The 20,264-nt window shown below is 39.6% G+C and overlaps 4 protein-coding genes across 9 annotated transcripts; 1 reads left to right on the top strand and 3 right to left on the bottom strand.

Moving 5' to 3' along the window:
- Positions 1–457: 457 nt before the first annotated feature.
- LOC111479916 lies at positions 458–4,050 on the bottom strand. Of its 2 annotated transcripts, XM_023124823.1 has the most exons (5): positions 3,170–4,049; positions 2,824–3,068; positions 2,281–2,314; positions 1,431–2,164; positions 458–901 (listed from the first exon to the last, which is right to left on the bottom strand). In XM_023124823.1, exons 1-5 carry the CDS (start codon positions 3,501–3,503, stop codon positions 656–658), a joined length of 1,593 nt encoding a protein of 530 aa, XP_022980591.1. In that variant the 5' UTR covers positions 3,504–4,049; the 3' UTR covers positions 458–655. The 2 variants fall into 2 exon arrangements, with proteins under 2 accessions (XP_022980591.1, XP_022980592.1); XM_023124824.1 differs by lacking the exon at positions 2,281–2,314 and having other exon boundaries at positions 1,431–2,138; positions 3,170–4,050.
- A 2,247-nt stretch (positions 4,051–6,297) lies between these two features.
- Positions 6,298–12,348, top strand: LOC111479884 (protein STRUBBELIG-RECEPTOR FAMILY 6-like). 4 transcript variants are annotated; one of them, XM_023124759.1, is made up of 16 exons: positions 6,298–6,864; positions 7,872–8,004; positions 8,087–8,158; positions 8,244–8,309; positions 8,385–8,456; positions 8,562–8,633; positions 9,556–9,627; positions 9,706–9,771; positions 9,848–9,910; positions 10,002–10,315; positions 10,501–10,784; positions 10,920–11,191; positions 11,466–11,598; positions 11,690–11,826; positions 11,906–12,062; positions 12,151–12,348. In XM_023124759.1, the coding sequence occupies exons 1-16, from the start codon at positions 6,762–6,764 to the stop codon at positions 12,298–12,300; spliced, it is 2,166 nt and encodes a 721-aa protein (XP_022980527.1). In that variant the 5' UTR covers positions 6,298–6,761; the 3' UTR covers positions 12,301–12,348. The 4 variants fall into 4 exon arrangements, with proteins under 4 accessions (XP_022980527.1, XP_022980526.1, XP_022980525.1 ...); XM_023124758.1 differs by having other exon boundaries at positions 6,311–6,864; positions 10,489–10,784; XM_023124757.1 differs by having other exon boundaries at positions 6,651–6,864; positions 10,471–10,784.
- Positions 12,349–12,567: 219 nt separating this feature from the next.
- LOC111479906 (O-fucosyltransferase 36-like) lies at positions 12,568–15,380 on the bottom strand. 2 transcript variants are annotated; one of them, XM_023124812.1, is made up of 4 exons: positions 15,080–15,322; positions 13,976–14,819; positions 13,661–13,910; positions 12,568–12,983 (listed from the first exon to the last, which is right to left on the bottom strand). In XM_023124812.1, exons 1-4 carry the CDS (start codon positions 15,204–15,206, stop codon positions 12,801–12,803), a joined length of 1,404 nt encoding a protein of 467 aa, XP_022980580.1. In that variant the 5' UTR covers positions 15,207–15,322; the 3' UTR covers positions 12,568–12,800. The 2 variants fall into 2 exon arrangements, with proteins under 2 accessions (XP_022980580.1, XP_022980579.1); XM_023124811.1 differs by having other exon boundaries at positions 13,976–15,380.
- Positions 15,381–16,140: 760 nt separating this feature from the next.
- Positions 16,141–20,228, bottom strand: LOC111479903. The gene is made up of 7 exons (XM_023124805.1): positions 20,058–20,228; positions 19,503–19,934; positions 19,366–19,418; positions 18,917–18,957; positions 18,476–18,794; positions 17,831–18,147; positions 16,141–16,871 (listed from the first exon to the last, which is right to left on the bottom strand). Exons 1-7 carry the CDS (start codon positions 20,068–20,070, stop codon positions 16,313–16,315), a joined length of 1,734 nt encoding a protein of 577 aa, XP_022980573.1. The 5' UTR covers positions 20,071–20,228; the 3' UTR covers positions 16,141–16,312.
- Positions 20,229–20,264: the final 36 nt, after the last annotated feature.

Here is a 20,264-nt window from a genome sequence, read left to right as displayed (position 1 = left end):
GCCGTTACGATTGCCATTAGCCTCACGATTTCAAAACACGTCTATTAGAGAGAGGTTTCCACACCCTTGTAAAGAATGTTTCGTCCCCCTCTCCAATCAATGTGGGATCTCACAATCCACCCCTCTTGGCACATTACCCAATGTCTAGCTCTAATACCGTTTGAAACAGCTTAAATCTACTGCTAACAGATATTGTCTACTTTAGTCCATTACATATCGTCGTCAACCTCATAGTTTTAAAACGCGTCTATCAAGGAGAGGATTTTACACCCTTATAAGGAATGTTTCATTCTCCTCTATAACCGTGGTAGAATCTTACAACTTCTAGGTGAGATCTTTACATCCACAACTTTTTGACCTAATAGAATATATTCTAATGAAACAATCACAATCAACTAAAGCAAGGTGCCAACAATATGTAAGCTGAAATCTTATCAAATCCAATCCCACTTAGCAATTAATTGTAAAGAAAGTTAAGTTTTTTATTCCTCTTCTCATGAGAAAAGCCTGTAGTAAACATTGTTCCCCAGTCGACAAACAATTATCCTACTCATAAAACGTATCTGGGTCAGAACTGCTAACCTTAAAATTTCTCCAGGTGGAAGAATGGACTCTGCTTGCTGTTGTCTTGCCAAGTGAGCAATAACTGGAATCATCAAAGAGAGTTCTTCTTCTTACCAAGCCTCACAGAGTCGATATAATTTGTGAGGCAATGAGCAGAAATGCCAGGAAGTGCCAGTCCTATTACCCTTAACAATAAGCAAAACCATCCCTCCCTGTACTCAGCTCCATATGTGTAGCCCATCAGCAAGCTTCTGATCAGCTCCCATAAAGCATTGAGATATTCCGGTATCAGGTATCTAATCCCAAAGAAGTTCTTGTTCGATTCCTCATCTACTTCCTTCAAATATGCAGATTGCAAAAACAAATTCACAGAATAAGAACCACAAATTGGGTCAAACTTTAAAACACCAAAATTAATAGTGTAAGAGGTCCATCGCTAGCAGATATTGTCCTCTTTGGACTTTCTCTTTCCCTCTCAAGATTTTTAAAACACGTCTACTAGGGAGAGGTTTCCACTCCTTATTAGGAATGCTTCGATCCCCTCCCCAACCGATGTGAGACCTCACAATCCACTCCCTTGGGGGTCCAACATCCTTGCTGGCACACCGCTCAGTATCTGGTTCTGATACCATTTGTAAAAGTTCAAGCCCACCGCTAGCCGATATTGTTCTCTTTGGACTTACCCAAAACGTGTCTACTAGGGAGAGATTTCCACACCCTTTTAAGAAATGCTTCGTTCACCCCTCCGACCGACGTGAGACCTCACAAATAGCGAGGGAGAGTTTATTCTTAATATGGTTCAGGTTCATTACTACAAATTCTAGCTTAGTTAACTACACGAAACAGGAGGCAGAAAATGTACTTACTTTCTCAGTGAATAGGCTGTCATAGTATAGACAAACCCCAAAATGCTTATAGAAAAAAGCTTTATCGTCGTAAGGCAGCCTAGGTACAAGGTCATTGCAGTAGACAACCCTGAAGTACCTTGGAGTAGGCTTCATCAAATGAGCCTCCATGAACTGCGCCAGTTGCTTGTCACCGACCCTAGGCTGCCCGAATGTATATACACCTAATAGCCTGTCCATTATTTCCATTTCCTTATGCAGCACCAGAACTGTAGGGAACAGAACTGCAAGCGCCCCGCCTAAACTATGACCAGTGACCACAAACTTCGCATTTTTATGCTCCATAAGCAATCTCCTGAGCTTAAGTTTCACTGCATAGTATGCAGACAACTGCACCATTTCTGGCGTAACCGCGTCGAACTGTTCAGAGTCCAAAGATGGATGTAATCTATCCTGTTCAATGCTTTGATGAAGGTTTGAGATTGTTGATCTGGAAACGTCTGAAGAAATGGAGATGAACTTATGGTGACCTTTGAAGCTGTTGGCATCATTTCTGTTGCCCAAACCAAGAGCTTCTAAGAAGCCTATGTGAATCTTCCCAACGTCCGGGATCTCATACCAAGAGTAGTCAAAATCAGTGCACCAGTCATCTGCATCAAAAGGTTCTGTGCCCCTGAAGCTGATCAATATCAGATTGGCGTCTTTAAGCTTATCACACAGTATGAACACCTGCGTAGAGCTGTCCTTTAGGAAATCTACCAAATTTTGTGGTGGTCAAGAGACAAACAGAACCCGGTTATTCAATTAGTTGGCTTAAGTAATGAAACTAAAGACAGTATTTTCCACTAGATGATCATTCGAGTTTTCTTACCATTCCAGCAATTGTAGAAGCCCACGAAATGCATCTGCTTCATTATTAACGATCAAAGTTAGTCTGAAATGACACATAAATTGTAACCGCTCAAGCCCACCGCTAATAGAGATTGTCCTCTTTGGGATGCCCCTCAAGGTTTTTAAAATGTGTATGCTAGGAAGAGGTTTCCACACCCTTATAAAGGGTGTTTCATTCTCCTCTCCAACCGATGTGGGATCTCACAATCCACCCCCTTCTAAGGGTCCAGCGTCCTCGCTGACACTTGTTCCTTTCTCTAATTGATGTGAGACCCCCACCAAATCCCTCCCCTTCGGGTTAAGCTTCCTTGCTGACACATCGCCCGATGTTTGGTTCTGATACAATTTATAACAGCCTAAGCCCACCGCTAGCAGATATTGTCCTCTTTTGGGTTTCCCTTTCGGGCTTCCCCTCAAAATTTTTAAAAATCGTTTGTTAGGAGAGGTTTCAACACTTCGTTCTCCACCCCAACCGATGTGAGATCTCACACGATACAATATAAGAAGCAATGAAATAACCTGCCTTCCAGCGGCGAAGAACAACATTCTGAATGACCTTTTCATTCTCGTAGGATAGTTTTGAAGCCATGATGCAAAGATCCATTAGAGTCCGATTGCCCATTTTAAGTCCGAAGCCTCTTTCTTCATAAACAGAATCAGTAGCTCCTTCAAGAATTTGTTCTTCATTTAATAGATTCATTCGCCCATCTAACAGCCCAATGGTGCTGATAAATGTCTCTGTACCCCTCTGTGGCACAACCACTTCACCTGCGCATCCAGAAAAAGCAGAGATTTCAATGCCTATTCTGTAAAATCTAGACATGTGATGTTCTAAGTTGGTTGAGATTTAAAAGCATGTGGACCCGTACCGCGCACGATGTTGCAGAACAATCCCGAGATATTGCCATTCATAGACAGAAGATTGAGACTGAATTCCACCACATTGCCAGTCCATTCCACTGGTTTAGCCAGAGCGGCTATCACTTTTCGAATCAGAATCGACACCACTATGACCCACCTGCGTCCCAAAACCATCGCACCAAAAACACCCTCCTCGAAGCCCTCAAAGAATCTCCGTCCACCGTCGCCATCCGGCCAAAACCAACACCGGAAAACGTCTCTGATTCCACCCTTCTCCGGCCGCACAACAAGGTAGCTAAAATCATCGCCGTCGCTACCAGCATTGTTACGGGTAGTAACCATGTTTAGAAAACCCCTTTTAGTATGAATCTAAAGAAGACGCCTCCAGAAGAACAGCCAGCAATTCGTATATATCAAGAAAAGTAAAAGGGATGCGGTTATATCGGTACCTTAGCCCATTCTGCATCCCCAACTGATCTTATCATCAAATACGCGTATATCGGATATATCCTCAAATGTAAAGAAGACGCAAATCGGCATTAAACCCACTGTTTGAGTGTGAAAAGCTTAGTTAATTTCAACCTTCCCGCATATGGGTAACCTTCTAAGATCAGATTCCATTACCCATATGAAAGTTATCTTCTAGAGAATGCGTGGAAGTCTGAAAAAAAATGGGGAAAAGTAGCGTTGAAAGAGAATATGGAATATGGCGATGGTGTTGGGGTGGGTGGTGCCGTGGCGTATAATGTACAAGACAGAAACTCGATCAGCCTACGATTTGTTGTCTATGTTCTATATGGCCCGTTCAAAACTCCTTTTATGTTGTGTTAATATGTCGTATGATATGTCATCAAAATTATCTCTACCCCTTAAAATGTCCCAAAATGTAATATAGGGAATATGTATCAAATTCGTTGTTACTAAATCGCTTTTAGCTTATAATATTACTTTCTTTTAAATTGTTTTTAACGGATTTCCTTGCTCATGTTTTCAAAAATATTTCTCTCAAATGCGGTTCGAGGCCTAAGTATACACCAACGTTGTCGGCAAAATCTAAATTTCTCATGATTGACTTGTTTGCTAGTTTAGAACAATGTCACACAATTGCTATCCCGCTACCGTAAGAGTGTGATTGTGATACCTTGCATTGTCACCAAGTCTTCATTGGAACCCTCGTTTGAAGGAAATAATAGTAAGTTTTGCAAGATTGTTATTTTAGGTTCGATAACATACCACTCATGTGTCAATTATGAATTTGTGGCACGAACAAGAAAGTTGGAGGTTTGACATGTTGTCTAATAACATATTTTTTTTCTTTTTAAGTGAATTAGGATCAAATCGGACCTTTTTAGGTGAAAGTTGGAGGTATGTTTGGGTTAATTAGCCAACAACGGTCACTTGAGTGATTGCAAACAATTTTATAGCAAACATTACACGTGTTTTTCAGGAAATTAACCATCAATGGTCACTCGAGTGATTGTAGATAATTTTGTGGCAAAAATTACACGTTGTGTACTTCGGGTAATTAGCCATCGATGATTACTTTAAGGGCGATGACATGATTTTTATGGAAATATTACAAGTTGCGTGAATGGGTAATTAACTACTTAAGTTTCTCGATTTTGTTTATATAAAGTTTTGCATATTTGTTCCAATAGGACAATGTCTTACTCAGTATTTTCAATACTCAACATTTGTCAAAATGTTTTCATTTAAGAGCAAGATTGTGACGCCCGAGTAATCAATAGAAGAAGTTAGTCATGACACAACTTTAGGGTCTTGATATAGTTACTATCTATATCAATAACATGCACTTTCATTTTTTGTGACTCAATCATAAAAAGTCTAAAGTTCGTATTTTCTTAACAATCTGATGTCAGTGACTATTTAGAGATTTTTCTGAAAAACACGTGAATTAAGATAAAGTATGTAATTTTTATGCAAATTAAATTTAAAATGTTTTTATACAATTTATTATGAGTGATGGGATGGTGGTTTCGAATAGGTGGATCATGTATATCCTATATATATATATATTTTTTTTTTTTTTTAAAAAAAAAATTGTAAGCAAATTCCTTCGTATGAAGCAGAGAATTGAGAAGAAATCTCCCCTCACCCATTTTCTCTATTTATGGTGAATGATCTCTAAAGGAGACTTCATTTAACGGGTCTCACAGGACATGTGTTTGGATGCATGAGGAGAAATTACAAAAGTTGGGATACGAATCAATGGAATATGGATCCATGGGAGTCATTCGACCACCGACGGGAAGAAGTAGGGGCCGCAAAATACGTAGGCGTGGGCTCCTTCCAATTTCCCAGCTTTGGGATTTCTGCCCCGAAACTGTTTGTGAAAATGCCGCAGAGGCAGACCCCACTCCAAACTTGTCGTCGAGCGCAACTTTTGCGAGCTCGTGATTACCCACCACACAACCTATGCTTAGCCCCATCATCTATTCACCACTATCTGTCTTCTTTTTCTCTCTTATTGCCCCCTTTCCTTTTCCAATTTTTCTTGGGTTTTGCTCACTATCACCGACACTTCACAATTTTTAGCAACTGAGTATTGTAAAGTAGAACACTTTCAATGTTGCAAAAGAAAAAAGTAGTCTTCAAAAAAGATCCTTCAATTCGTTGTATCTTTGATGAAAATCTGATAATGATTTGAAAGAAATGGGCTCATTATTACATCCATATCTTGACACTCCCCAAGATCCTCTAATTTTACTGTATTGGCTTCTACTACTTCTAATTTATCCCAACCCAGATGTATTGTTGAAAACAGCAGTGAAGTAAAATGAAAGCAAGCACAAATCCTGACATTGCTGTTCTGCTACCTCTTAAGACAAGAGTCCCACCATTCGTCCGGATTTCAGCCCTTTTGTTGGGCTTTGCCTTTGTCATTGACCCCTTAAGATATTCCAGTCTGTTTTCTAGAGCTTGGTGCTGGTTGTATTTGGTTTATGCGTCTCAAATGAACTAGATTCTAGTTCAGCTGCCTGTTTTTTGATTTTTCACTCTAAATGATAGTTTGGTTGTTCAGAAATAAAGGGTTTTCCATTAATGGTTTGGACCCACTTAGGAAGTATGTTTGAAAGCTTTACTTAAAACTTGGGTGTTCATTACTTGTAAACTTTTCTAATTGCATACATCTTTGTTTATCTTTTAGTTGCATCGTAGTTGTAGACACTGGACCTGGCAACCCTCCTCGAGTGACTACGTATTGTGATTGTTTATTTCCAATATCCACTCTCATCAGAATCGGTGGTAGAAATTAAATATTCTACTAACCATGACTGTATTCGCTTTTTCTATTTACGAAAAAGTGGAACACAGCAAAAATCAAATTACCCAGGAGAGAGAGAGAGAGAAAGAGAGAGAGACAAAATAAGTGGCAACAGTGGCAAAGGAGGGAGCTTTCCAAGGCGTTGGATACTATCTGACAAGTCCTGTCTGCCAGAGCTATAAAGAACCATTTTTCCCATTCGTAAAGAAGGGCAAGAAGTATAATTAAAAGAGAGGGAAGAAAAGAAGAGGCAGCTGATTTGTTTTCTGCCTTTTCAGGCAGAGGGGGAGAGAGAGCTAGTGACTGAGAGAGAAATGGAGAAGAAATGGAGCTGGGGAGAGCTGTTGCTGCTAATCAGTATCTGCATTTTGGGATGGAGGGTCAGTTTTATCAATGGAGCTACGGATCCAGGAGATGGTAAGTACCTTACCTTTTTCTATCTTGTTTTACTCTGTTTGTTTTCCTCCCCCTCGGTTCCTCAATGTCCTGCACTGCATATACTGGAAATCATATACTTTAGCTTCTACCTTAGAAGACCTCCTTTAAGAAGAAAATGGATTTTAACGACTTATCACACTAACAGGTTTCTAGTTTAGAATGTTGCATCTATTACTATTAGAGCTCTCTTCATATGAAGAACTTTCTCCCCCCTTTGCTATGAGCTTCTTAAGCGTAATGACTACTTGCCATGTCACAGTTTTCAGCCTATAAGAATGTGCTACTACTTAAAGATGTCTCATTTTGGATTTTGAGGAGAATACAATCTCAGAGACCTTGTTACTGCAGAAAAACAGTGAACATATGGATAAAGAAACTGAACAAGAACTCCTCGTACCCTTGTGAGCTTCGAAGGTGTAGTCAAAAGTGACTCAATTGTCGAACAAAGGGTGTAATTTGTTCAAGGAGGGGATTGTTGAGGATTGTGGGAGGGAATCCCATATTGGCTAATTTAGAGAATGATCATGGGTTTAAGTAAAGAATAAATCTCCATTGGTATGAGGCATTCTGAGGAAACCAAAAGCAAAGTCACGAGAGGTTATGCTCAAAGTGGACAATATCATACCATTGCGGAGATCCGTGGTTCCTAACACTACCTACGAAAGAAGACAAGACTAATACCTTATATCTGTTTCTTTTCTGTAACTTAATCAATGTTACTTGTCTGATAGAAGTTAAGGAGTTCAGTATGCACTGTTACTTCAAAAGTGATATTTTGCCATCTTTATATTTTAACAAGTGGGTTGAACCTAAAACAGGGAATATACGAATTCATAGCATCTCAAATCATTTTATAAACTGTTATGCAACCTATCCTTTACTCGCAGAAGATATGTCAGTTGGAAAGTTATTGTAAGCATTATTTGAACGCACTCACTCAGTTACTAAGACACATGCATATCTTACTACTAGCATTATTTATGCAGTCTCTGCTCTAAATGCCATGTATAGTAGTTTAAACTCGCCTCCAATTCTAACACTATGGAGTTCAAGTGGTGGCGATCCATGTGGACAAATTTGGAAAGGCATTACTTGTTCAGGCTCAAGGATCACTGAAATGTATCTCCCTCTTGCCCTGTTATGTAACATTTTATGCAATTTAACATTTCTGTGATGCACTTATCTATATAATGTTTTTTAGTTCATTGACTGGTTTAGGACTTTCTGGATCATTGGGATACCAGCTCTCAAGTTTGGCATCTCTAATTAATCTGTAAGGTCTATGGTCTTGTTTGTCAAGTGATATAAATTATTTTTTTATGTTGTATTTATAACATGTCTATAAGTGAAATTCGCAGAGATGTGAGTTCCAACAATCTTGGACCTGACATACCTTATCAACTCCCTCAAAACTTGCAAAAACTGTATGCTTCTATTGTTGTTCATTCTGATGAAGTTATGTTTCCATTTCCATTTATAAAATTAGTGTATTTCTGCAGAAATCTTGGATGGAATAACTTCAGTGGAAGCATCCCGTATTCTCTTTCTCAAATGAGTTTGCTTATTTCCTTGTAAATTCCAGGGTCTTTTTTCTCCTTCCTTTTATGCATTCTACCTGGATGCTAAAGCTACTCCATGTTCTTCTGTTCTTCCCCCTCACCTCCTTGGAACTGTAGGAACATCAGCCACAATCAACTTGGGAATCAAGTGAATGATATGTTTTGGAAGCTTTCTTCCTTGGCCATGTTGTGAGTTCCCATAGATTTTGATCGCTTTCCCTTTTGTTGCGCCTTTTCTGTTGGTCCTTTTAGCATTACTGAACTCTTCTCAAGTATTTTATATTAACAAATACCTGTAAAGAATTAGATTTTCTTTCATAGTTTCTTCTATGTTATGTGGATGGATATGTTGAGGATTGTTGGGAGGGAGTCCCACATTGGCTAATTTAGCGAACAATCATGAGTTTATAACTAAGGAATACATTTACATTGGTATGAAGCCTTTTGGGGAAGCCTAAAGCAAAGTCATAGAGCTTATACTCAAAGTGGACAATATCATACCATTGTGGAGAGTCGTGATTCCTAACATGGTATCAGAGTCATGCCCTTAACATATCAGTAGAATCCTCAAATGTTGAATAAAGAAGTTGTGAGCCTCGAATGTGTAATTAAAAGTGACTCAAGTGTCGAACAAAGGGTGTACTTTGTTCAAGGACTCCAGAGATGGAGTCGAGTTTTTGAGGCTGTTTGAGGGCTCCATAGACCTCACGAGAGGCTCTATAGTGTACTTTGTTCAAGGGGTCTTCCACATTGGCTAATTTAGGGAATGATCATGCGTTTATAAGTAAGGAATACATTTGGATTGGTATGAGACCTTTTGGGGAAGCCCAAAGCCTAGCCATGAGAACTTATGCTCAAAGTGGACAATATCATACCATTGTGAAGAGCCGTGATTCCTATCATGTTAAATTATCACATGCTTCTAATTCATTTTCGATGCTATCATCTTATAGTTTACCATAGTTTCTTTTTTAAAGTTTTCTCGAAAACACTTTCCAACAGCGCATTAACTTCAGCTAAACATTTGTACTAACAATTATCTAGATGGAAAACATTTGTTGCAGGTTCTCTTTAAATTCAAAGTGTCAATAACTTGCTTTCCCTTCTTCAGGGATGTCTCTTTCAATTCTCTGTCAGGTGCCCTTCCCCAGAGTTTTAGCAACCTTACCAGTATGAATGCAATGTGAGTACTGAATAATTAACTAATGTGGAAAACATATGTAGTTAAGGCTGATTCTCCATGTTTTCTAAATCTCTGTAGGTTTCTGCAAAACAACCAATTCAGTGGCACTATTGATGTTCTTACAAATCTTCCACTACAAAATTTGTGTGTATCCTTAAATGCTTACTATTTAGTAGGAACTTAGCTTGTACAAACACCTTATATATCGCATTCTCCTCAGGAATGTCGAGAACAATCATTTTACAGGATGGGTTCCTGAACGATTGAAGAACATAAATATTCAGTGAGTACCTGACCATCATTATTATCTTCTCCAAGATATTATGTCTGACTAAATGTTACAGTCCATTTGAACTTGAGCAACTTTGTGACAGGGAGGGTGGCAATTCTTGGAGCTTTGGGCTTGCACCCCCACCTCCACCTGGTACACCTCCAGCCAACCAAGATTACAGATATCATAAGCCGGGAAATATTTACAGCCCACTGAGTAGTCATGCTGCTGGTGGAGATAGCAGATCAGGTATCAGTGGTGGTGCCCTTGCTGGAATTGTTATATCTGTGCTAGTGGTGGGAGCAGTAATAGCATACATGCTTGTAAAGAGAAGATCCAAAAGGTCTTCCTCAGACATAGACAAGCAAAAGCTTGGGAACTTGCCTATCGTATCTCCTGCTTCAAATGGAGTGCAAGGTAACCATGTTCAACTGATTTGTTATTTACTGGGAAGCATGAAGCTTATAGTTACTTGATCAATAGTTATCTTTTCTAGTTCAATGCTGTGGAAATAAGGAGGTTTAAAAAGTTGATGTTATTGGCCTGCCTTTCACCTTATTATATTCTGACAGAACAAATTCTCTTGAAAGATCCGTTGGCAGAGATGAAGCTTGTTCATACTTCATCATCATTTGATGCAAAATCATTGGATTCTCCTGCTTCAATCAATCTTAAGCCCCCACCTACTGATTCTCATAAATCATTCGATGACAATGATACATCAAAGATACCTGTAGTGAAGAAGACCATTGTCACCCCTCCGATAAGTGTGAAGTCTTATTCAATAGCAGATCTTCAAATGGCTACGGGCAGTTTCGATGTAGAAAACCTTCTCGGTGAGGGATCACTTGGACGTGTTTATCGGGCTCAGTTTGATGATGGGAAGGTACTTTTAATCTATTCTTTTGCATCTAATGTGTTCGTTTAGTGTCCATCTATGATCTATCTGATGTGAACGGCTACTAGCAAGAAAGAACAAAGCCCAAGTTGATCAATTGTTCATCTCTTGGCAATGATTTAGGTTCTTGCCGTGAAGAAAATAGATTCAGCTGCCTTCCCTAGAGGATTGTTGGAAGATTTCACAGAGATAATTGCTAATGTATCTCAGTTGCATCATCCTAATGTAACCGAGCTAATGGGTTATTGCTCGGAGCATGGCCTGCATTTGCTAATATATGAGTTCCATAAGAATGGCTCGCTACATGACTTTTTGCACATATCAGATGAATATAGCAAGCCACTGACCTGGAACTCCCGTGTCAAGATTGCTTTGGGGACGGCTCGTGCATTAGAGTAAGTTCATTTCCTGAACTTTTCCTTGCATGTTTGTTTATTTATGGTGATGCTATGAGGTGATTTTTAGCTCTATCCTTACATTTTGACGTGATAACAACTCCCAAGATGCATATGTATGTTTCTAAAAGTAAAACTGGAAGCTTAACAATGCAAAGCTTTAAGATCAACCATACCTTACAATTTGAGGCTCTCAGTTGATCAAAGCTTTGTCAGACATAAATTTATTTGTCTTTGTTATTCAACCACCTGATGTTGCAGAAAAATTTTGTAGGTACCTGCATGAAGTTTGTGAACCGTCAGTTGTTCACAGAAATATTAAGTCAGCCAATATCTTATTAGATGCTGAAATTAATCCTCATCTCTCTGATTGTGGCCTGGCTAGCTTTATAACCAATCTTGATCAGGTGAGCTTTACAACCAATCTGCATGTATGATGAATTCTATTGGACAGGCATTGAATAGGTCAATTTATATGGATTTTGATCAAATGTTCAGGCATTAGATCACCAGGTAGGATCTGGGTACAATGCCCCTGAGGTTACCATGTCGGGTCAATATATATTGAAGAGCGATGTATACAGCTTTGGAGTGGTTATGTTGGAACTTCTAAGTGGGCGTAAGCCATTTGATAGGTAAAATAGGCAACTTTAAATCCTGTAAAGGAAGAGTCATTGGTTTGCTTAGTCAAAATTTTCTGATATTTCGTTGCAGTTCAAGGCCAAGAGATGAGCAATCCTTGGTTCGATGGGCTACACCTCAGCTCCATGACATCGATGCCTTGACGAAAATGGTTGATCCTGCTCTTAAAGGACTCTACCCAGTCAAGTCTCTCTCGAGATTTGCAGACGTTGTGGCTCTTTGCGTCCAGGTACTGAGCCTTTTTAGTAAAAAAAAGTTACTTCAAACAGCTCATCCAGCCTTAACCAATCAGCTAAATGAACTGTTTTCCATGGCAGCCGGAGCCTGAATTTAGACCACCTATGTCAGAGGTGGTGGAGTCATTGGTTCGGCTTGTGCAGAGATCCAACATGAGCCGAAGAACGTTTGGAAGTGATCATGGATCATCCTTTAGAACTGATGATCCTGATGCACGAGAGACATCTTAACTGGCTTCTTCTCACTAAAAACACAGTTCTCCAAATTTATATATAGAAGAAAAATCTTATCTGGCTTCTTGAGGAAGGAACGCTTGGTAGTTTTTATCGATGTCACGATGATATTAGCACTTCATGCAGATCCCACTTCATAGACAAGCATGACATTGTTGTGTTTTGATTCACCAATGAAAACCTAGCAGTTATTTCAAAACCAACTTTGCTTAATAGAAGCACTTACCTGCCAAGATCTTATTTACCCAATCACAGGCCCTTCACTACTGGAATTATTGTGGATTATAAAGTTCAGTGTAACAGGTACATTGCAAGGATGGCTGATCCAGTTCTTACTGGCCATCTCCATTGTATTTCTCTATATACACTGTTTACAGCCGTGAGTATTTTGTTATGAGAGAGGACTTGCTATATGCAAGGAATTCGTGCAAACTTCGCGAGGTATCATATCATTTTGTGGACTCAATTCCAGACCAAGGCTATACACAATCGAATCTCTACATGTCATTCTGATCTGAAATGAAATTTGGTTCCTCGCCCTGGCAGAGATACTGATCACACAGAGACGCGGAGCCCCAGTCCTGCCGTAGCCGCAAAATGTCCTCTGTGAATGTAGACCCAGATGCACCGATAAATGTGCTCGACATAGCACAGATTGTCTTGTCCAGCATCGCTTCAACCTACACAATGAAAATTAGCTCATTGGAGTCGAGCTCAGGATGCTAAACAAACAAGTCGAAAGCTTGATTTTATTGGATTAGAATGAATCTATTGCACTGCATGTAATATGTGTGCATGTAGGACTCTCAACATAACACCGGACATAAAACTCTATGTTGATGAATGTTGGGAGAGAGTCTCACATTGGCTAATTTAGAAAATGATTGTGGGTTGTAAGGAATACATCTCCAATGAGGCTTTTTGGAGAAACTCAAAGTAAAGACATTAGAGCTTATGCTCAAAGAGGCAATATCATATCATTGGGGATGACCGTGATTCCTAAAATGATATCAGAGTCATCCTAACTTAGCCATGTAATTCTCAAATGTCAAACAAAGGGGGTAATTTGTTCGAGGATTCCAGAAAAAGAGTTGGATCTCGACTAAGGGGAGGCTAAGCCTCGGGAGAGGCTCTATAATGTACTTTGTTCGAGTGAAGGATTGTTGATAAGGAATACATCTCCATTGAGGCTTTTTGGGGAAGTCCAAAGCAAAGCCATGAACTTATGCTCAAAGGGACAATATTCACACCAACAAAGCCATGAAAACTTATGTTCAAAGGGACAATATTCACAGTATAATACTTGTGTATAACAATAATCGTTGCAGTGTAAGAAAAGTTAGATTCTTAAGCTGACCTGAGAGTGTCCCTCAATCCCATGCCTGTATAACAAGGCGTCCCATTTTTCAGCTGAATTACGAGGAGGCCTTCTAACAAGTGGTATGGACTTCCCATTCAACACAAGAAGTGATTGCAGCAATCCATATTCACTCTCTGCTGCATCTGTGGAAAGATAAATGACTGCCACATTCGCCCTTTCAACCATTCGAATTATGCAGTCTGCTGCTTGAGGAATGGGGTAAAAGCAGCTTGGCTGCTTTGCGTTACTGGAAAACAGAAAATTTCATTAACCATAAAATTTCAAAAGAAAATAGAAATGTAGATGTATTACCAGAACTTCAAAAAACCATGTCGCCGGAAATGGATTGCCATATAATTCTTTCCTAAGAACGTTTGAATGAATCGCTGGGCTGTCAGCTTGATCAGACGACTTGGTTCAATCAAAGTCTGGCATTTGTGAGCGATGGGGCCGCCTGGTTGATTCACCCACTCTTTCTCTACATTAGCAAAGAAAATATCTCCTACTGCTACAACATCGTCGTTGGAAGAGAATTTGGATTCAATGTCTGAAACCGTCTTTCCAGTGGGCTTCTTAGCATCTTCATTCCAAGCAGATTCAAGCTTGCCCATAGAGATCCCCAAGTTCTTCAACTTTCTAATATGTTCTTCATCCACATAACAAGGATCTGGTTTTGAAAAGTAACAGATGAACCGATCAATGTGCAAGTGGTGCTTCCTAATCTCAGAAAACTCTTCAAAAGAGATGACAACCTTTCTTCCCAAGCACGTATTGATATTTTCAATGTCAATTACCCTACTGAACAGATAATCAACTTTGTGACTAGGAATGATTAAAATTCTGTGGAGGATAGCAGCGAAGAACATATGCTTCTGCAAACAGATCAAATGGTTAGACATTTGCCCCGAAGTGCATATAGCGAACAAAAACTTGTTCGATTTGGGCTTCCACTCAATTGTTCGTTTGCCGTACAATTTCTGGTCAATCTTTCCACATTGATCAATGGTGAATGTTCCCATCGTATGAGCATCACCAACTACCTCAGATAAATTCCCCGACCGATGGGGGGACAGAAGAACGTTTTGGATCTCTTTGTTCAAAATAATTTGCTTCAATATAGCAGATTTGAGATCTTCTATGAATGCGTCTCCTGGGGCTGAATTTGAACTCAAATTATTAGTAGCGGTCGAGTTGAAAGTTGTGTTAGAATGATTCCAAATATCGAAAAAATCCAGTTGTTGTTGCCTCAACAAATACAAAGCTCTCAACTCCGATTCCCTCCTTCGGTGACTGAGGGAATCGGAACTTCCGAGTGTGGAAGAGATATTCACAGAAGAGAAGAGACTTCGGATTTCGGCAGAGAAAAATATAGCGATAATGCAAAGAGGTAGAGCGGCCGCTAATAGGTAGTAGTACCTCTTGTGAAATGAAAATTTGGGAATGGAGAAACGGAATCTGTGAATGGGAGGCCGAAAATGGCGATCGTCGTCAATGTCGAAGGTTGTGGAGCGATTGCGAGGAGAAGGGAGGCGTTCGGTTCCATTCTGTTCGATAAGGTTTTGACGATCGTCTGATCCGTCGGAGGACGAATCAGATCTATCCATTACTTCTCCAGTTCTTCCACTTGGATCTTGTGTTTCTTCTTCTTGTTCAGCAGAGTTTTTTGTTGGAGATTTTCACTCCCAAGACCACACAGTCTTCAATTGGACTCTCTCCACAAACAGGATGACTTAGCGAGAAAGAGTCTAATTAACACTAAAACTTTTAACCTTAAAAAAAAAAAAAAANAATTAAGAATATATCATTATCATTAAAAAATATATTTACCATTAATACATTTATAAAAAAAAAATAAAAATATGCATATTAAATTTCAAGACTTTTTTTTCTTTCACCCGGACATCCTGTTGACTGAGGAGATAATCATATGTTTATAATTAAAGAATATATTTTTATTGGTATGAGGTCTTCTGTGGAACCAAAAGTAAAGTCACGAAGAGCTTAAACTCAAAATGAACAATACATACCATTATAGAGATCGTGGAGTATGGATTGATTTTCTAAAATTTGAACATAGGATTCGTTCCGAGGCAAATTGGACCAGGACCAACAAATTCTGTTACCGCTAAAGGAAGTCTCTGTATAAGGGACATTTTTTTTTTTTTTTTTAACGAAACTCAAATGTTTTGTTTGTCTAAAACGAATGAATATATTTGCTCTTATATGGGTTGTCTATGATGTGTGATATGATGATTATATTATAATTATAAACGTTTTGAGCTTAATGTAAGCATGTTATGTTTGATGGATGGATGTGATAATAATATTTTTTTTTATAATAATACATAAAAAATATCACATAAAACAAATTTGGTTAACTAAAAATGTTTTATTTTTCATAAATATATTATCAAAACTCCTTTTTTTTTAATGAACATTGTTTAAAATCAACATGAACATAGTTCGGCAAGGTCAAAAGCTCGAAGTTCAGATAGAGACAAGTGAATTATGATAGCGGATTGTTTACATAAGAAATCGAGCCAGACAAAGAATGCTGCTCTAATGTCAATACTACTACGGCTACGATGATGCTCTATAAACTCAACAGAATCAGCTAGTTTGTTCTACACATAAGTGATCAATAAAATGCTAATCGCTAGGTGTTGCTTCATTAAACATCGAGTCCTGACATACTTCGGCTACTTCAACCAGCCTACCACAAACCCATTTCTTCCTGGCTGCACTCACTTGGGTAACCGCTTTCTCTTCCAACTGCTGAAGGTTGGTCCCGTTCAACCAAGCCTTATGGTCCTCAGATGCCTTATTCCCATTAGGCTGGTTTGCCAGACTTGACAAACGTGGTGTATAAGATGCGCCATTTCCATTGGTGCTTGCTGAAACTTCAAGATCCTGCACACTAAACTTACCAAAATCAAAACCCGCATCTTCTATGCTACAAGGAAACAACTGGGTCCCCTTTGCCATTGTTTGAGCTTCTCTTCTTTGGTCTTCTTGGGAGTAGGAGGCTGCTGCATTCTGTTCTTCAGTCTGTTGGGATGCCATCTGCTCAATATCTATGCATTCAATTGATTGTAGTGCTTCAGCTATAAGCTTTCTTGTTTCTAATAGGGAAGCTCGAGCAATGGGGCTTCTTGTAGCGGCAACCTCAAGGGCCTTGGCGGCCTTCTCTGCTTCAGCAATCATGAGTCTGAAAAGGAAAAACTGGAACGTCATCAACTGTTCAGTGTAAATTGAGCTGTCTTGCATTCTTGATTAGAAACTGGAGCTGGAAAGGTCGTACTCGTGAGTAACGAATACTGTTTCGTAAAGGTTTTCAGTCACAAGAAAGGGAACCTGAATATAGCCATGGTTGTCAAATCGCTACCGATGCAGCCAGTGGTTCAATTTCCCTCAGGAATCATGCTAGAATAAAAAGTCCTAACGACTTCAAACAACGTAGTAGCATACATGCTTAACACCACATCAAAGAGGTTCATTCTCCCTCGGAAGTAGAAAATGGCCTCTTTACAATTAGAAAGATGAGTCAGTTGAGGATTATTTAATTGAAAGGAGTAGTCTCACATTAGCTAATGAAGAAGAAGATCATGGGTTTATAAGTAAGGAACACTATTTTCTTAGGCCTTTTGGGAAGACCAAAAGCAAAGCCATGAGAATTTAGGCTCAAAATGGATAATATCATACTACTGTGGAGAGTCGTGGTTCCTAACATAGTATCAGAGTGTGCCTTTAACTTAGTCATGTCAATAGAATCCTCAAATGTCAAACGAAGGGTGTACTTTGTTCGAGGGCTTCAAAGAAAGGAGCCGAGTCTCGATTAAGGGGAAACTATTCGAGGACTCCATATGCCTCAAAGGAGGCTCTATGGTGTACTTTGTTCGAGGGGAGGATGGTTGAGGATTATTGAAAGGAGAAGTCCCACATTGACTAATTAAGAGGAAGATCATGGGTTTATAAGTAAGAAACACTATCGCCATTGGTATGAGGCTGGGTAGACCAAAATCAAAACTACGAGAGTTTATGCTGAAAGTGGACAATATCATACTATCGTAGAGAGTCGTAGTTCCTAACAGATGAGTCCACAAGAGTCTACAAGATAGAACCGGCCAAATTTATTTAAGAAACTGCAAGTAAAAGAAAAGAACGGACCTAGCTTGCTCAATGGCTTCCATTTTTTTAAGTTCTGCAATTGCTCTCTGTGCCCTGATACTCTTTATCATGTCCAGCTTGAAGCTTGCTGAAGGGTCTTTAAACCGTGGTGCTTTACTTTTCCTGATTCTCGGTTGTCGATTTTTGATTCTAGACCCATCTGCAAAAGAAGAGTAAACATTACTCTTTTCTTTCTTCTGGCTGGTTCTTGTGGTCTCCATACTTTCACTGTGCTTTCTCCTTGGCCTTCTTCTGTTGACTCCAATAGGCGTGCCATGATATTTAGCTATAGCAGAGCAAACTCGATCACGATATTCCTGACATATAATAAACAAGAAGAATGCAGAGGTAGCTGCTGTTAAGAATGTTTGGTCGTGATTAAGCTCATGTCATAGGGATACAAATATTGTAATGGTAGTCTAAAGATTAGTTACAGGCTAACAGTTAGTATGCCATTTTGCAAATGATGATCTGGGTCTATCCGACGATCTAGAATTAAACCCAAACATTTCTTGACAACCAGGGGTTCGGTTCTGTGGAACTTTTTATCTTCGGATTTCGAAAACCATCCAGGGAGCATTTAATGAGGAAAAAAAAAAGGTTCTATATAGTGCAACTAAAGGAGGATATATAACAAAAACATACAGGATCATCCCATTTTGCAGAGATGGATTCTGATATCTTCTTCCTCTGCTCAGCTGACTTTGGTGCTCTCTTGCTTCCAACCGGCCTCGGCTTTCTTTTCCGTTGCTCGACACTCTCCAGCCACTCCTTTTTAAATCTTTCATTCAGGATTTGGTAAGAGTCCCACTGCAGTTCTTCCTCACCCTTATATCCTCGTCTTGAAGCTTCAGCAATTAAATGTTTCCACTCTATGTAGCATTTTTCTTGTAATACCAGCTTCTCACGACGTCTTTGCCACCCCATTCGCACACCAACCCCAATTTTCATCCTTGTCTCTTCGCTGTGGCATCACAAAGGAGGGGCACTTCAAATTAATGCCTCAGAGATCACATATTTAGATAGTAATACTGCAAAATCACGGATCATAAACCATCCAAACAAACAGAATAAGATGACATCTACCTCTGAGCATGGCCGCCAGCCTTAGCCAACTTATTTTTTACCTGCACAGAAAATAATATAAATTATGAAGTGAACATGCTATTCGGAATCACGAACCTCCACAACGGTATGATATTGTCTAGCATAAGCTCTCATGGCTTTGCTTTGTGCTTCCCCAAAAGGCCTCATATTCGTACCAATGGAGATGTATTCCTTACTTATAAACCCATGATCATTCTCTAAATTAGCCAACATGGGACTTCCTCCCAACAATCCTCAACACATGGTAGCTAACAAGTGGTGAGATATCAAGTAATCCTAAATAAATGTTCTGTTCATGGCCAATGCTTGAATCCTAGGCCGTGTAACACTATTCATATTCAAAATCATTGCCACCATAAAAGCAGAGGGTAACATCATGGATTAATCAAACATTTCTAATACATAAAACCATTCTTACATGACTTCACCTTAGGATCCTGCATTGCAAGCCACGTTCGCTCCTTGATTCGTCTAAGCGTCTCTGCAAATGAATTTCTTATTAAGAAAGAGTAAACGATAAATCCACGAACTGTATTAACGCTGAGTGAAGCAGTGGGTGTTTTACCAGCACTGTGCTTTCTCCCTTTGTTCCACGGCGTTTGTCCTTTATTTGCTTGGGAAATCCTCTCTCGCCTCACCCGTTCTCTCTCATCCAATTCTTCCGAATCTCCACTGGATGATGCAAGCTGAGCTTCTGAAGCAAACAGGGCAGCACCCACCTGAGAATTCTTAAATTCCGTCCGTTTTTCCATATAAACGTCCCCGTTCCCATCATGAACCACACGCTTGGATTCAAGAGTAGCAACTGCTCTAATCAATAATCCGCGCCTGGAAACCTCAAGCTGGGCACTGAAGTTCATCCGTTTCGGTACAATCAAGGACTTCCAACAAGAAGATAATTCCTTCTCATTCCCAAAAGTAAGCGAAACCATCGAATTGCTCACAAGAAAACATGAACGTAAACAGTGGAAGGCAGGCTGAGCAGTAAAAATCTCAGCTACAAACGCGAGAAAAAGCAATATATAAAGCGTCAGTGTGAAATGAAACCCGCAATATGAAGAAAAAAGATGAACACAGCAAGAAGAGAAGACGCCATTGAAACCAAAGAAGAGAAGCTTACCCAACAAAGGCATGGAAGCTCATTCAGCCAAAATCAACCACCGGAATTCAGTTGAGAAAACAATGGCCGCAAATCTCTCGAGGAAGTGGCATTACAGTCGTCTAGCCAAAGTTAATGTCAGTCAGTTGCTGGACAACGTTCTTCGAAGGGATTAGGCGAGCAGAGACGAAGGCACACCAGGAAGGAACCACCACCACCACCCCCCCC

The sequence above is a fragment of the Cucurbita maxima genome, unplaced genomic scaffold (assembly GCF_002738345.1).
Source record: "Cucurbita maxima cultivar Rimu unplaced genomic scaffold, Cmax_1.0 Cma_Scf00005, whole genome shotgun sequence".
In the NCBI taxonomy this organism is placed as follows: domain Eukaryota; kingdom Viridiplantae; phylum Streptophyta; class Magnoliopsida; order Cucurbitales; family Cucurbitaceae; genus Cucurbita; species Cucurbita maxima.
Note: the sequence above shows the minus strand (reverse complement) of the source record. Positions and strands in the feature narration are given on the sequence as shown.

Coding starts and splice junctions, on each gene's coding strand:
- LOC111479916 (XM_023124823.1), bottom strand. CDS start 3,503: ATGGTTACTACCCGTAACAATGCTGGTAGCGACGGCGATGATTTTAGC. Junction 3,069..3,169: donor GTTCTGCAACATCGTGCGCG/GTACGGGTCCAC, acceptor CTGGATGCGCAG/GTGAAGTGGTTGTGCCACAG. Junction 902..1,430: donor ACAGCCTATTCACTGAGAAA/GTAAGTACATTT, acceptor GCATATTTGAAG/GAAGTAGATGAGGAATCGAA.
- LOC111479903 (XM_023124805.1), bottom strand. Junction 19,419..19,502: donor AGGGAGAAAGCACAGTGCTG/GTAAAACACCCA, acceptor ATTCATTTGCAG/AGACGCTTAGACGAATCAAG. Junction 18,958..19,365: donor TTGCAATGCAGGATCCTAAG/GTGAAGTCATGT, acceptor TTTTCTGTGCAG/GTAAAAAATAAGTTGGCTAA.
- LOC111479884 (XM_023124757.1), top strand. CDS start 6,762: ATGGAGAAGAAATGGAGCTGGGGAGAGCTGTTGCTGCTAATCAGTATC. Junction 6,865..7,871: donor AGCTACGGATCCAGGAGATG/GTAAGTACCTTA, acceptor TTATTTATGCAG/TCTCTGCTCTAAATGCCATG. Junction 12,063..12,150: donor TTGTGGCTCTTTGCGTCCAG/GTACTGAGCCTT, acceptor TTTCCATGGCAG/CCGGAGCCTGAATTTAGACC.
- LOC111479906 (XM_023124811.1), bottom strand. CDS start 15,267: ATGGATAGATCTGATTCGTCCTCCGACGGATCAGACGATCGTCAAAAC. Junction 13,911..13,975: donor CATGGTTTTTTGAAGTTCTG/GTAATACATCTA, acceptor TCTGTTTTCCAG/TAACGCAAAGCAGCCAAGCT. Junction 12,984..13,660: donor GGATTGAGGGACACTCTCAG/GTCAGCTTAAGA, acceptor TTCATTGTGTAG/GTTGAAGCGATGCTGGACAA.